This window comes from Anser anser (genome assembly GCF_964211835.1).
Source record: "Anser anser genome assembly, chromosome: 7".
NCBI classification, from domain to species: Eukaryota; Metazoa; Chordata; class Aves; order Anseriformes; family Anatidae; genus Anser; species Anser anser.
Window position 1 is genome coordinate 35,386,105 of NC_139727.1, and position 16,751 is coordinate 35,402,855.

The 16,751-nt window shown below is 50.4% G+C and overlaps 1 protein-coding gene across 1 annotated transcript; it reads left to right on the plus strand.

Moving 5' to 3' along the window:
• The first annotated feature begins 11,279 nt into the window (after nucleotides 1-11,279).
• NANOS1 (nanos C2HC-type zinc finger 1) lies at nucleotides 11,280-13,619 on the plus strand. The gene has a single exon (XM_083843471.1). The coding sequence runs from the start codon at nucleotides 11,369-11,371 to the stop codon at nucleotides 12,134-12,136; it is 768 nt and encodes a 255-aa protein (XP_083699597.1). The 5' UTR covers nucleotides 11,280-11,368; the 3' UTR covers nucleotides 12,137-13,619.
• Nucleotides 13,620-16,751: the final 3,132 nt, after the last annotated feature.

Sequence of the window (16,751 nt, forward strand, 5' to 3'; positions counted from 1 at the left end):
ATCACCGGGGCAGGACCCCTGCCTTCAGCCGACGGATGAAAGACATCCCTTTTTGGCACTACAAGGAGCGAAGACGGAGGCTGCGGCCGGGCCAGCTTTCCTACTGTGCCACAGCCACACGTCCAGCTATGCATGGCACACACAGACGGCCTCTGTGAACGGCCTACAGCTGCCGTAACTTAACGTCACACACAGTTTGCAGGATGTTCGCCTAAAGACGGCCTGACACAGGTCTGCGCGAGATGGCTGCCAACAGGCAGTGAGGGGACGCTGGGCCTAGGAGCGGGGCCCGCCTGCGCTCCCTTCCTTCATCTGTGGGATAAATTCTGACCTCCGGCCACCCGGGGTCTTCCCCAGAGCACCCACTGCCATTTCCATGGAACTCTTTTTGTTACAATAACATAAAAACATGTCTGATCTCTTCTTAGCGTGTCAGCAAGCCGTGAAGGAAAACAACGGAAGCCCATCAAGAAGGTATTGTAGCTGTTTTGCGAAGACATAAAAGTCAGTAATATAAGAATAACCGTATTAAACATCCTATAAACATCCAGCACACAATATCTTCTCTCACTATGAAGAATATTTTATGAAGCATACAATCTCATTCAAGTAGATGCAGCTATCTGCAGCAGGGCACCACTGCTAGCAAGCACGAGGTACAAAGCCTGCCCTCAGATGACATTTCAGGCAGCATTTAATAAACGTCCAAAGATTCAGCTGCAGAGGAAAACAATCACCACCACCTACACAATCCTGCACAGACTATATCGTTCAATTCTGGACTTTATACAAATCCTCTACATATTAAAAATTAGTAGCTGTCCTTGGGTCTTGCTAGCAAAGCTGGCTGAATGTAAGTCAAAGACTCTGTAACTGAATTCACAAGAGTCCTGGCCACAGGATAGAATTTAAGAAGAATTCACTAAATTCCTATTTGTTTCATTGCATTGAAACTTGGATCCTCGTATATTATTATGTTTGAAAGCACATTGAACATGTTTGCATTCCGGTGTCATGATGCTTTGTGACATTGCTGAAAGCTGCAGCAACAACACAGCTACTTTGTCAGCCATCCGCACCGGTAATGGCAAAAAGAAGGGTTCCTGGTAGGTGATAAAACTCCAGTAACAAGAAGCAAATCTGTCCTAGAACGGGTTTCACCTCTCTTTTCATTTGCAGATGAATGAAATCTCTTTCATTCCCATTCCCTCTCTTGCAGGCTTGCCATTTCGCTACCATTCCTCCACACCACAATGTCAGCCACGATCGAAGCAACTATCTAAATAAAACCATCTGGGTTCCGCGATGGTGAGTGTATGTTGTGATGTTTTTGTGAGGAACAGCACATCTCTAGAGCTGGTTACAACTTGGCAAGTCTCACTAAAAAAATAGTGTCACTGTAAAAAATTTTCACAAATTCTGAACACTATAAAAATGGTAAAATGTGTCTTTTGAATTGCTTCATCTCAAGAAGGCTGAGACACTCCAGCTTTATCGTTCTGACAGCTATGGTCACTGAGACAACACTAAGAAACATTTTCAACTAACCATAAGGTTTTAAAACTGTTGTTCGAGTGCTGATGAGTACCACATGTGTGAAACCCTTCAATTTCAGTAAAAGTGTACAAGTTACAAGTGTATTGTTTTCAAAGGGATACAGTTAGGTTCTAACACACATGTAATATGTACCTGGCTCTCAGGAGCATCGTAAACTTAAAGAAAAATCCAACCAAATCTCTGTGCTGTTCATTGTTATTTTAGAACCTTGTACAAGATCATTTCAATAATATTGGCTTTCAGTAGCATTCAGCTTCAATTTTTATAACATTTGGGTGTTAAATTTAGAGGAAAGTTGTTTATTAGTTTTGGAAACAATGGTGTTTATTCACATTTTCTCTCTCTCTCTCTCTCTCTCTTTTTTTATTTTGTTTTTGTTTATTTTCCTAATGGGAAGAGCATTCATATTAATCTCAAATGCTATAATCTTTGGTAGCAAGACAAAGCTGCCAAGAAAATAAAGGCGATCCCTCCGGAAATCTGCATGGTAGAGGAATCTTCGCACAACTGAACATACCTGTGGACAAGTATTTTTGCTTTCCTGCACTTACAAACAACATTTTATGTGCCCAAAACTGGCAAATTGTTGGAAAAAAATAATAATAACAAATAGATATTTATATAAAAAATACAACAACAACAACAGAAAGTATGCAGTTAAATGCCAAGAGAGGGCCCCCACCCTGGGTTTTTCCCTCCCTCCTTTCCTTATACCAAGAAAAACAACACATGACCAGAGCACACGGGTCTTACCCTTCTTTAGCAGTGAGAAGTTATGAACACGATTTTGATCTTTTGCTCTTTTTACCTATATAATAAGACAAAAAAAAAAAAGTTAAATACTTTGTCAATATGGCTCTTCATGTCTCAATTACCTTAATGATATGATAGCAATAAATGGATAAATAAGGATAAAGTTAGCAGGAGTTTCCCCATTAATTTCAGCGGGATCAGAATTTCATGAACTTGTCCTTTGAAAGGATCAGGGTCTAAGGACATTCTGGAAATCTGCATTTACATTTGTGTGGTTTTTCTCCGTTTTATCTCTACCTTCTTGCTGACTCCCTTTGCTCTGCTTTTACTCTCAGGTCCTTAAAGCAAAGGTTTTCCTCACCTCCTTCGATAGCAGTTAAAAGTTTCCTCACCACCAGCCTTGCCCACCACTAGCAAGCATGTCTTTGGCTATCGGGATGCCAGCACTGGCTTGAAACTTAAACATATACATTTATCCTACTAGCACTGACTCTATCTTTGAAAATCTTGCATTTTCCATGGAAGTTCTATTAAAAATAATAATTAAAAAAATCTGTGACACGCAATGGTATCTTATTTTAGTTAGGCTGCTACTGGAATGGTCCAAAACGCCCACCCACTCATCCTCCCAGCAGCCCAACAGCTGCAGTAAGACAGCAGTGCATAAACTCTGGCATGTGTTTACAGAAAGTACGCCCTACTGAACTAGCTCGGTGTCCTTTAACTGCAAGATGATGAAGGGCATTGACATGTGTACTAACCTCAGTGTAACAAAGGGCTGCATGGCACTGAAGCTAATAAACTTCACTGACTGAGAAACTAGAGCAGTGCAAAACTAACCTGGCACACCCCAAGTAACCCCAAAACCAGCTGACAAACCTCAAAACACAAACATAAAGAAGGAACCTTCACTCTGTAGCTTCCAAGAAGCTCCGTGGTGATCTGTTCTGAGCTCAATGCTGTGACATCTTTACTGGAAGACGACGTGAAACCATGCTCTAACAAAGCTGCAGGTGACACAATAGCAGGGAGTGATAACCGAGGGAGAGGGTTAGTCACTGCCATGGGACCAGCAACATCAGCCTCGGTGCAGCCACATCGAGCCGCCCAGCTCCACGTGGTGGAGGCAGGGCTTCGGCGTGGGCAACGCTGACGGTACAGCCAGCGCGGGGATCGCAGTAGCTGGTCAGCCAAGCACAACTTGAACATCACAGAAGCAGAGCCAGTGTTAAGGATGCTGTATTAACAGCCCGAGCTCCGGCAGCACCTGGCAGGGCCCCATGTTTGCTCCCGCTGCCTTTTTGGGGTGTGAGGCAGCCTCAGCCGGCTCCTCACCCTGCTGATGAGGCCCTTCCCCAGAGCACAGGGCTGCAGCTCTCACCCTGCCTCCTCGGGGCCCCGCTGTGAGTTAAAAATATCCCTTCCCAGAACCTTACCAGAGATACAGATCTTCTGGTTCGCAGTTTAACTCCTTGGGCAGCACACAATGCAAATGCTGGAAAGCTGCAGGCGTAAGGCACCATTTAGACAGCAGAAACATATAAATGCCAAAGGCTTCGCTTGGAATTTCAGATTGCACCTTTATTTTTAAAAGCTGGCAAAAGATAAGGAGGGGGCTAGGCAGGGAAATATCACCCTTCAGTATCCACCTACTACAAGCTACTGTCAGAAACAAGATTACGAGCCAGATGAACCTTTGGTCTGTACCTATTTTTATGTTCCTACTCAGTCATACACGATATTTGAGCATACTACCATAGCAAAACAAAGCAGACATCCCCTGCCCCTGGCATTCCTGGTGTCATTTCTGCTCGAGAGTTCAGAAAGGAGTATGAAGGATGGGAGAACAGCCACTACAGTCCCAGATCCAGCAGCAAAATCTGTTTAGTTTATGAAGACAGAAGGTAAAGGGATGACTTGGTTGAAGACTACTGGTGTTTCCAGGGAGAGTATAATGTTGAGATCAGTCCTAGGTTAACATAACTGAAAATAGACAGTTGCCCACTGCCTGAATCACACCCTGCAATCACACCCAGGCCACCGCCATCCCAGCACCGCCTTCACCTTCACTTCCAGCCCCCTCCCTCACCTCCTCCTGGCTCCTGCAAATGGTGGGTGCTCCCTCGATGCACCCCAGTCCAAGCGATCTATACCAGTTCTTAACTACCCTTTCTGTGTTTCCCTAATAACCAATGTAAACTGCCTTCACTGTGCCAAAAGCCCATTCCTCTGTGTCCTATCCAACAGGATCATGGAGAACAGATTATTCCCTTCTTTGAAGGCATTTAAGACCATTATCATGCCTCGCTGCAGCCTCCTCCTGCCTCGGCAGCACCAATCCTTTGCACCTTTCCTGAGAGGTCACAGCTCTCATTAGTCTCACTGCTGGACTTGCTCCAAGTGCACCTCATCTGCCTTGAAACGCGACCACCGAGGTGGACACGGGGCTGCAGGCACGCCACAGACACACACCAGCACCCCAGGATCTGTCACGTGTGCCTGAGAGCAGAACTTTGCCCTCCCTTAATCGTGTCTCATTTATCAGCAATATAACATTTTACACATTATCACCCCAATTACAAAGGCTTGTAGGTGATAATGAGATTCCACTGGATATATTCCAGCACAGCACATTCTAGGTTTTACTAACTTCATTAACCAAGAAAAGCTGGTTAATGGCTGAAAAGTGCAATGATGCACATAATCATACCAGTTGCTTTGCTACTACAATTATATTATTAAGATGGATCTTTGAGGTACAATTTCCATGTATAATTAGTAGTTTATCCCTTCAGGAAGAAAAAAAAAACTCAAAAGCACCCAAAGGCTTGAACAAAACAGTTCTTGCTGAAAACACGAACGACGTTGTGCTCTCAGGGTCGGACTCCAGATTTGCGAGAGTACAGGAGCACAAGAGTTTGGAAACTCAGTGCAGGCTCCTGGGGGATGTGAAATGCCAAATTGCAAACTGCAGTCCCCTGACCCACGGCTGTGCACAGAGCTGTGTGTGCAGGAGCACCCGGCCTCGCCAGGCACCTCGCTTTTCTGACAGCAAGGCTCCTGAAGCATCGCTGGGGCACCCTGAAGGAGTGAAGGACCTTCCTGCTGAAGCTTCTCCCCCTGCGGCAAAGGCACCGGTGGTGTCAGAGAGCAGTGGGGCCTGCACGTGGGCCAGCAGAAGACGACTCAGCCCTGCAGCTGGGTCAAGGAGAGCGGTGAGAGGTGGATGACAGCTCCCGTGCATGATGCTTTGGCTGGCTGTACAGGCACCATGAGGCAAGGGATGCGCCCCTGCCGTGTCTGCTGAAAATCTCAGGCTGCTGAGCCTTTGCTGAAGGCCTCCTTTCCCCAAAATCTTAGACCTTGAAGTTTACTGTGAATCCTGAGAAGACAAAAATACCCCACAGATATCAGAATTATAAAACATTTAGACTGACTAAAAATTTTCTCAACTTCAGCATTCTTTAGTCATTTCACTATTTTCTTGCCCATCACTGCTCTTCACGATAAAGACAACTTCAATCTCAGATTAAGTAAACAAGCACCACCAGGCAAACAAAACGATGGGAAACTCTCTGTTTACTCCTTTTGCAAAATAACAAAACAGAAGACAAGAGCGTGAGCTTCCAAGTGCAAGCCTCATTTTTTGGTTGTTTTTCTCTTGCAGTTAAATCATACTTATCAGCCTGACAAAAATGCAATAACTTTTTTTCACTAGGACTTTTCTTACAAATTTAATCAAGTTGTCAGAAGAAATCCTATTATCCTCACCATGTGAAATTAATATATCAGGAATTTATCGACTGTATTATGTGTGCATATGACACTTATATGGAACAGCTAGTATATACGTCTTCTGCTTGGTAACATTTCACACAATAAAAAAGGCTTCAGAACTGAATCTGCGGTGATCCTAAAGCCCTGGCTATGGCTGGCTCTGGCTAGGAGCTTAGCAGGAGTCTTCGCTGCATTTAATCAGCCAGGCAGACCTCAGGAATTCTGCTGGAATCCTTGTCACTATTAGAAATATGCGCTACCATTTGCTAATTCAGGTTCAGAACCAATTCAGAAACTCAGAGCAATAAATCCTCGTGCAAGTGTCAAGCCCTATCAAGTACATCTTGGAGCAGTGATTTTTGGAGAGCAGGAATACACAAAGGAATGTAGAGTGTCTAGCCAAAATTTTATTTGAAATACTCTTCTCAATGAATTTAAAGACTTTTCCAAAACTGAAAGCCTCTGCTGTTTCCTGTCCTCATTGGTCTGGCCTCAGATCTCCATGACCTTGCACAGGACACAAAAAAGCGCAGGCGTGCACGTGGTGGAGGCAGCGTGGAAACTCGTGGCCTCCCTCTTCAAGTAAGTGGGGGTTTCATCAGTGATATCGACTGAACAGGATCTCACTCTGCATGGCAAGCCATCGTAACGTTTCTGCTCTTCTGCTCAAAAACTCTGCAGATTCCACCAGCTTTGAGAAAAACCGCAAGCGCTGTCGCAAGGCCTTTGGCGGTAAGCACACATTGCGTGTTTGCCCACGTTTGTCGCTGCCCGGAGTTACAGGAACGCATGAAGCAGCGCTGTGTGCAGGCAAGGCCAGGCGACACCCCAGGTTTAGACGCGTGACACCTCCAAAACACCACCACAGCTCTCCAAGAGGCTCCAGCAGCAGGCACCACCGACACGCAGCTGCTCTGAGCACGACAGACCTCGGTGCATGCAGCAGTCTGAGCGCCTCCCCGCCGGAGACAAGAAATGGAGCCCTCACCCTGGAGACAGCGATGAACGGAGCCACAGTTACAGCACGTAATGAAGTAATGCCGCTCTATCTTTCAGTGATCTAATACATCTAGCAGAAATACCCAACAGTAAAGTCCAATAATGTAGAGTTCAATTCAATTCACTATAAAACTGTAAAACGAGCAAGTTTGCCGTGCTATTTCAAGTTTGCAGGATCTTTACAGAAGTGAATTTGATTTGCTGTAAGAGGGAAACCTCGCTCTGCCTTTAGAAACCTGAATGCTTACAGCATTTGTTACACTGCCCCGATGTATTTGTAAAATGCAGAAATTGCTCAAGAAGAAAAAAAAAAAAAAAAAAGACCTTTCAGTTTTCATAAAACCGTTTGATTTTCTAATAAACAGGATACATAATTTTCCATGCTACTTTGACATTCTTCTCCGTGAGACATGAATGTGAGTTACTGTATCCTCAGGAAAAATATGCTCCTGCTGATAAACATTTGATTCTTGGCCTGTGTTTGTGTTCTGCAGCAGTTTGAAAGGACAAGTCAAAACCATGGCTATGGTCTGGGACTTTTACATTCTTTAAATTCAACGTATTTGAAAGAGAGAACAGAAGAGCTGATAGCTTCTACTGTTTATCAACCACTATAATCCAAGTGGATACATTTTTGATTGTAAAAACAGCCGTGCAATGGATTGATGTTTTTGCAAAGAGCAAATGTTTCCAACATTTTCAGCCGTGCTTTCAGTTTGAAGATATAAAACGGTCTGTGTCCAGAAAACATTTTGCCCCTTGAAAACAAATTCAGCCTCAGCTGGCAAACTCTGTGGGGAGAGGAAAATCAGTTTCTCCCCACTCTGCACTGGCAGCCCCCAAAACATGGGCAAGTTTGTTCTCCTCTTATTTGCTGTTGGGGCTAAGAGCTGGGAGCACCAGGAAGAACCAGCTTCTGCAGAGCCTCAGGGACCCAAAATGACAGAAACCTCAGCTCTCTTCCTGCTGCTCAACTCCTCCACAGCTCATCCAAAAGCCCATTTTTATGTATTGAAGAATTACTGAGGAAAGGGTGAGAAGTGTGAGCCCTGCACGCCTGCTGCTGCGACCACAGCCGTCTGCTGACGGTTCAGGTTCAGCCGTGCAGGATGCAGAAGCTGCTGTAGAAGGATCTGCTTGAAGCAGGGAAAAGGATGCCATTTTGCTGGAAAGCTAAGTGCTCCAAAATCAGTCAGTCAGAGCCGTATTTCAGTTGCCTGTGTAATTTTCTGCTGTGGTGTGCACATTGCTTACGAGATCGCGTACCGCTCGGGTTCGCCACCCTGCTCAGCTCCCAGCTGGTCCGGTCCCCAGGCGACGAGCCAGATCTTCGGGGTTCTCCTCCAGGTCCTTCAGCTGGTGGCACTTGTCAGTCCGTGGTTGTTCAGGACTGTTCATTCTTGCGTGTTCACGGGGCTGGCCTGAGATGACGGATGCAGCTCTTGCAGCCCAGCTCCCCACGTGAGCCCAGAACAGACACAGCTGCAGAGCTGGGGGGGTTCGGTGAGCGCTGAGACCTGGGAGCCACTGCCTAGTTCTGCTGCACTGGGGGCCTACAGCTGCCTCCTCTGGCTTTACCCCCATGAACACTTCTGCTGTGGTTGCATATCCAGGAAAATAATAGCTCAAAATATACGGCAGCAATAGCGTGAGAAAAGAGTACGTGATGGCACAACTAAAGGCAGTATCACGCTGCACGTATCTACTGCGCAGGCACCCTAAATTTGGGCTTCTCCTTCTCACATTTGACATTCCTACAGAGATAACAATACAAATGAAAGCGTGATTCTTTAATTTCTTTTCCAATTGCTGGTGTCCCTTCATCAGGCAATGATGTATTCTTGGAAGCACCTTATTATTTTCCCTTGGCTCCTTCCAGTTGCTTGCAAAGAGGTGGAGCAGCATTTCTTAGAGAGCTGGCTACCGCCGCGCTGTGCGTTGCTCTGGGTTTTCGATGGCTGAATCAAATTAAAAGTCAGCTAAAAATACATGACACCCCCCACCAGCTCCGTTTGCCTGTGTAAACATTTGCTGCAGTTGCCTGAGGACTGTCATGCAACTCCAAAATGTATGGAGATGACGGATGTCATCATTCGTGCCTCCAAAGCAGGGCTGTGGTCTGCCCCACGGAGACGTTTCGCGCCCTGCTCCAGAACCCGCCAGGTGCCCGCTTGTGCAGGGCTGGCACGCCGGGTGCAGCACGGGTCGGGAGGAGGGTTTGCAAACGTTTCCACACGGCAAAAGCACGAGCACGTCTTCAGAGCAAGAGTCCCAGAGCCCAAGCTGTCTTTCAGGGTTGGCTTTTACTTCCCTAACCCGTCGGGCTTTGCCAGTAAAAAGGGCTGGAGCGGATTCATCGCATTTCTCCCTGAAACCCCACACGAGGGCAAGCCCTGGTGCCCCCCCGATCCCCCCAGCCCCTCCAGCACCAGCCCTGCACCCCTCTCCCTGAATGCCCAGGGCGTTCAGCCTGGGGGTGCTCTCACACCACCGCTGGAGCCTCCGAGGCCCCGGGGCTGAAGCTTTGCTTTCATGACTCGTGTTTGTATCTCATTAAAACCTAGCTCGCTCGCGTTAGTCCCACCAGCTGCTTTCAATCTTCCGAACAGGATAGCTCTGTACTATAAACTTCGGCTTTCCAAACAAAAGCATCATCTGTTAAGCCAAAAGCTTTAGAAAGGATCACTGAACGCCAGCCTGGGAGCCCAAGCAGCGCGGGGCACCTCTTCCCTCTGCCCGCAGACACCGGTGTGTTTGTGGTGCTGTCAGAAACGAGCCGCTCCTCGGTACTGCGGCGGGGAGGAGAAAAACACCCGAGAGCGGCACTGAAGCCCACTTTTAAAAGGCATTTTTGGGAACTCCCCAGCCTCCTGGGGCGGCTTGTGGACATCTCCCACGTCAAATAGACACCGCCTTAGTGTCCGCGGGGGTTGTAAAGAAAAGCCCGGGCAAACCCAAGCCACCTTCGAAGGACGCCAAGGAGCAGGCCGCGGCCCCCTGACACGCGGCGGCTCTCTCGCTGCGATGGGTGAAGGCCCCGTGCCCAAGCGGTGCTCTCACCTCACCACGGCTGGAAATTAACCACGATTTTAATTGCAGGCGTGCCTTTACCCCCTCCACCCCGTGGGGAAGCACAAGTCCGGGACGCTTTGGGCTCTCTGGGCACGAGGCCTCAGCCCCGCGGTTTTGGGCCTGAACCCGGCTTCACGCACAGGGGGCGTGCTCAGGCCTCTCCTGAGCCCATCCCAAAAATTTGTCAGGTTTTAGGGAACTCGCAGTGGGTTTTTGGGTACTAACAGTAATTCTGGGGGCACTAACAATTCCTTCTGGGGTACTAACAGTAGTTTTGCAGGTACTAACAATTCCTATTGTGATACGAATAGTAGTTTTGGGGTACTAGCAGTAGTTTTGGTGTACTAGCAGTAGCTTTTAGGGTACTAACAATAGTTTTTTGGGTACTAGCAGTTCATTTTGGGAACTAACGGCACTTGGGTACTAACAAATGCTTTTTGGGTACTAACAGTAGCTTTCTGAGTTCTAATAGTATTTTTTGGATACCAAGAATAGCTCTTTGGGTACTAACAGTAATTGTTTGGGTGCTAACAATTATTTTTTCTGTACTAACAGTAGTTTTTTGGGTACTAACAATAGTTTCTGGACATTAACAATAGCTTTTGGGTACTAATAGTAATTGTTTATGTACTAACAGTGGTTTTTGGGGTACTAACATTAATTGTTTGGGTACCAACAGTAGTTTTTGGGGTACCAACAGTAGTTTTGGGGTACTAATAATAGTTTCTTGGGTACCAACAGTAGTTTTTGGGTACTAACAGTAGGTTTACGGTACAGATAACAGCTTTGGGGGTACTAGCAGTAGTTTTGGGGCACTAACAGCGTTTTTTCGGGTGCCAGCAGCAGCTTTGGGCCCGTAACAACACGCCCACCCCCACCGGGGGGGGGGGGGGCCCGACCCCTGCCACGCGCGGCCCCGCCGCCCCCGCCCCTCCGCGCGCACGTGCCGCGCCACCTGCGCCCCCCCCTCCCCTCAGACGCCCCCCGCCCCGCCGCCCCCTCAGCCAATGAGCGGGAGGGGGCTCTGCCCGGCGGCCAATGGGAGAGCGGCGCGCGCCCCCCTCGCGCCCCCGCCGCCCCTATTTAAGAGGCGTCGCGCGGCCGCGCGCTCCCAGAGGAGGAGGCGGCGGCGGCGGGCGCGGAGCTGCGGCGGGCGAGGGGCCGCGGGGGCGGGCGGGAGGCGGCCTCGGCGGCGCCCTCCCCGTGCCACATGGAGGCGTTTCCCGGCGGCGCGCTGGAGCAGCACCGGCACCTCCCGGCCGTGGAGCGCCTGCCGGGTTCCCGCTACGGCGGCCGGAGCCACAGCGCCTGCGGGAACGTGTTCAACTCGTGGAACGACTACCTGGGGCTGGCCACGCTCATCACTAAGGCCGTGCGGCCCGGCAAGGGCTTCGCTGCCGAGCCCCCCGCCGTGGTGGTGGCGGCGCCGGCCGAGGAGGAGGAGGAGGAAGAGGAGGAGGAAGAGGAGGCGGCGGGGCCGTACTTCGAGGGCGCGCTGGACCTGCACGACCTGGAGCTGTGCGGCCACCACCACCACCACCACGGCGAGGGGCTGCTGGAGGAGCGCTTCGCCGACCTCAGCCCCTTCCCGGGCCGCGGCGGCCCCGCCGCGGTGCTGCTGGAGTGCCCCGGGGCGGAGGGGGCCCGGGCCGGCTCGCCCCGCGCCTGGGGCAGCGTGGTGGTGGCGGCGGGGCGGCTGCCGGCACACCCGCGGGCCGCCGGGCGGCTGCTGAAGCCCGAGCTGCAGGTGTGCGTCTTCTGCAGGAACAACAAGGAGGCGGTGGCCCTCTACACAACGCACATCCTCAAGGGACCCGACGGCCGCGTCCTGTGCCCGGTGCTGCGGCGCTACACCTGCCCCCTGTGCGGGGCCAGCGGGGACAATGCCCACACCATCAAGTACTGCCCGCTGTCCAAAATGCAGGCGGCCAAGCAGCTGCGGCACGCCCGGGCGGCGCTGGGCAGGAAGGGCCGCTAGGCTGCGGGGCGGCGGGCGGCTCCAGCGCGGCGTGGGCGCCCCGCTTCGGCTCCGTGGGAGCCGCGACGGAGGGCTGCGGGTGGTCGGGGAGAAAGCAGCGTGCCCTGCCAGGTGTGAGGAGGGGGAGGCTGGGGAGGGGGCGGCCCGGCTCCTCTGCACGCTGTGGGGTCCCCCTCCTGCTGCCCGCATCGCCCCGGGTGGGGAAGCGGCCGCCAGCACCCTCCTTGCCCCCCTGGGACCGGTTGCTGCTCCTGCAGGGTGCCCATCGGCAGCGCTGGGCTTCATCAGGGTCCAGCCCCCAGCTTGTCGGGTCTTTAAGTAGCTGAGCTGTTTTCCTTCACCCATCCTAAAGCCGGGAGGGAAGTTGCGATCGAACCCGTGCTCGGTTACAGGTGCGGCGGGCAGCACCTCCTCCCCTCCATCCCAGCGCCCTGCCGGGGGCAGTGCCCCGCGGCCACCCGTGACCGTGGGCAGCTCCGGCCTCGGGTCCCCGTGCCCAGCGTGCAGCTTTAGCGAGGGTCTGGGAGGAGGAGGCAGCAAAGTGCTTGCTTGGAAAGGTGATGACTGTGGGCAGAGGCACGAAGTGAGCCCTCTGTAGCGGAGGGAGGCAGTAGGCATGGCAGGAAACGGGCTCTGCTGCGGCTGGTGTTTGTGACAGGATGGCAGCGGCTCTCGAAGGGACCTGGACAAAGCTGAGCGCTGTGGCAGAGCTGTAGAAGGGGAGGGTCTTACGTTTTTTAAGATGAGAGGGAATGTGGCTTTAACTCATTGCAAAGTGGGAGGGATCTACCCATGTGGTTAACAAATACCCTTTAGCTAGAGTATACAAAAGGTAAGACGTGAGTTCTTGGTGCTGAGCGCTGCTACAGGGCCGTGTCGCTTCCAGCCCTCAGGAGATCGGGACCCGCTTTTAGTGCGAGGCAGAGGCAGGAGGAGGAGCAGCAGCGGGCTTGTAGTTTGCGTGGGGGTCCTCTGGACACGAGGGGCTCTGCTGTAGTTGGCTGTACCTAGGGAGTCACCTGGAAGCTGAGAAAGGCGATGGGTCCTAGCAGAAAGGGGAGCTTGGAGAGTGAGAGGCAACTGTCATTTGGGTGAATTCCTCTTGAAAAGCTGCCCAGCAGGGTGGGAGAATGCGTGCTGGGGAGAGAATGGTCAGGAGTGGAGTCGGAGCGTGCAGGAGGGGCTGGGAGGGGGCCCGAGAGGCGTTACTCGCGCAGCTGCAACCGTGAGGAGGGAGGAAAGGGTTTGCTATGGAAGTGGTCTCTCAAAAATCTTCGTCGGACGGCTCCAAAGATAGCAGGAGGTTTAATTATCAGCTGCAAAGGGACTTGCATGAAATAACACTTCACTGTGGCGACAGCTCGCGGTATGGCAGCTGCCTTCCCATTGTGCGAGGTCTCAGCTGCGCACCGTCTCTCATTCGGGGGGCTTGCACTACAGGCTCTTGTAAGCTGGTAGAATTTAGGTATGTTTGATTTTGTGATGTCTGTTCCACATATGTTTAATCTGTATCCACCACAGATTGGAATTGAGCTCAAGTGTAATGCTATGGGAAGAATTCTGTTTTGTATTTTTGTTAGCTTCTTGTGGAAATTTTGAAGATGAGTATATGCGTTTTAATCCAGTTGACTGTTTACGGACATAAAAGCAAGAAAGACCTAAGAAAAGCGCTCTCAGGTGTTTTCTGAGGGGGCTCTGTGGGAGGTCAGCAACACACTGCGTGCCTTCCCTGGTCTATAGGGTAAGCTACCCCGTAGCGACTGTCCTATCGCAATGCCTGGGAGTTTGCCAAGCCACCAGAACGTCACCCAGCCTCGGATGGCGGCGCTGGCCTCGTGCAGCGCCTGCTCCTTCCCTCTGCCTGTGTCAGAAGAAAGCCGCTCTTGTGTCAGCGGCTTCTGCTGCCTACGACTCCGAGTCTCCTCGTGCTCCCCGGCGCGGGCGGGCCCGCTGTGGAAAGGCCGGGAGCTGCCTGTGGCAGGCCTCGCGGTGCTGGGCGTGGGATCCAGGCCCCGGCAGGTAAGGCAGCAGAGCAGTTGCTTGGAAAGACCAGCTGGGGCGGGAGGGGAAAGGCAGCGTGCTCCGGAGGGGAGGTAACAGCACTCAGGCTGGGCAAAAAGCTGACAGCAAGGTCCCGAAGTTACGTGGTCATCCAGCCGGAGCCTGTTCTTCAGGCTGAGTTGCCCTTTAAAGCTTTACAAGCCTGTGTCTTAGAAAGATTGAACTTCTCAGGAGTTGTTTTTTTAAAATAAATTTCTGGAGCTATTTCCTGTGCCCCAGCACACTTCGCAACACAGAGTGAGCAGAAACATGCCTCTTTGTTGTCACTCTTAATTACGGAAGATACTGCTTATGTATAGTTTTGATTCCTTAAATTACTGGAAACAATTTAGGTTAGTAACTTAAATCCTAGGAACAGCATACAGCTTAATCTAAAAGCAGCCTGGGTTGGAAGCTACTTTATGCTCCACAGAAGAGATCTAAGAAAATCCCGATGCTACTGTCACCCTGCAGGCATCTGCACATCAGAGTTACGGCTGCTGGCTTAACCCAAATTCTTATCCTCAGAGAATCGCTTTGTTCCAGGGAAATATTCCAAATCCTGTAAGTGATGGAACCTTTTCCATGGTGATACTCTGGTGAAAGCACAGAGTACCAGGCAGCCTGTAATCGCCCTCAGCTGCTATGAGCCTGGGCAAAAAGCAGGCTTGTTGTAAGGCAGTGCTGCCTTCAGGTGTGTGGATGGTTCGGTGCAGCTGCAGTCAGGTGAGCGTGCACAGCTTTAGTGAAAGCCCTGTGTGGGCAGGGTGGCTCTGGCTTGCTGCTGACCAGAGCTCTGATGGCTATAATTTCTTTACTTCCCTTAGGCATGCCAGCTTGGCCCACCAAATATATAGATAAATACAGATTGGAGGTAGTCTGCTAACAGTTATGAGGGGAAAAATAATTGTCTAATACACCTGAAGAGCAGTGTGCTAAATCTGCAAATGCACAGGCAGAAAAACCAGTGCGTTGTCCTCTGGGTGGGCCAGCGGTGGAAAACTAACAAAGCTTAGCTTACCTTGCAGCAAGGGACTTCTGGATTAGCAAGAAACAGAAGGGCTTGCACAATCTCCATCCTGCCGCAACTAAATGCGTTGACTTGCTAAGAGCAGGAGCGGTAAACGTGCACAGCCTTTTGGTTAGAGCTGGTCTGGTCATGGCAAACTTTTGCCACAGTAGTTGGTGTTCTGAAATGATCAAGCAGTAAAACAAATACACAGGCATGTCTGCGTAGCTCATCTTGCAGATCTGCTCTTGAGCTGCCCGGTCTTGCCAACACACACCTAAAATTCTTACATGCTCAAGTAAGTTAAGAACAGATCCTGGAAGAGTTTTTTCTGGTGCAATGACCGTTAACTACATAACTAATTCTGGCTGTTGGGATACAATTACAAATATACAACTGGAGATGGAACCACTCTTTATAACTCCCTGATGACTGGAGATAAATGTTGCATCCATGTTCAAAAAAGGCCAAAGGGACCATCTGAGATGCTGTCGGCCAGATGACAGGGCTTCAGTTCTTTGGAAAACTCCCAAAAGAAGTTATCTCAGAGCTGCTTTTTTGGCTGTGTGAAGGAGGAAGTGACTGGGAGCAGGCAGCATGGACTTCACCTGATGCCCAACTTGGCTGCTTTCTGCAGTAAAACATCTGGTTTTGTGGACGAGGGGAAGAGCAACAGATGTTATCTGGGCTGGCTTAGCAAGGTTTTAATTGCTCCCACCTGATGCTCCGGTACCTGAGTTAGGGTGTTCCAGGTTTGGGCTCCTCTGGCAGGCTGAGAGCTGTGCCCCTCTACTCAGCACACCTCAGCCTGATCGCTGCATCCAGCTTGTGTGCACATGTAAGGGAGATGCAGCCAAACCAGAGCAACTACAGCAAAGGGCAACAAGGCCAGCAGGGGCTGGAGCTGTGGGAAGGGGGCTTGGCCAGCCTGGAGAAGGGAATGTTTGGGGAAAAGGGATGTTTGAAAGTTTTGGGAAGGGAAAGAACAGAAAAACCACCATACCTACAAGGAAGTTATAAAATCAGGCTTTTCACTGCAGTGCAGGGGCAGGAAGATGAAAGGCATCAGGTAGAAGCTGGACAGAAAGAAAAAAAAAGCTTTCTGACAGGCATTAGAACAGGTTGCCCTGAAAGGTCGTGCAGTCTCCATCCTCTATCCTGGGAGCTTTTCAGGACTGGCCTGGGTGAACATGGCTCTTGTAATGCAGGCTGACTTCACAGCAAGAGGATGGCCTCGAGCCCTCCTGGTGTCCCTTTGAACAGTTGTCATTCTGTGATTCTTGACACAAGTACAGCAACAGGTAGCTCAACAGCAGCCCTGGGACCCACGAACTGCATGAGGCACACACAAAAAATATTGTTTAGAAAATCTCATGGCTCTGAGAGAATCCTGGCAGTCAGCAAAGCCCTGAAGTGACAGGCTGCAGTGGCACAAACAGCTGGCCCTCACATTAGATGAGTATGAGAGCAAATTTATCCTGAGCAGTGAATAGGAGCTGGAAAGCTCAGAAAAGGACAAGAAGAAAAACATAACTTTTGTTCACACATACTACAATTAAACAAGGT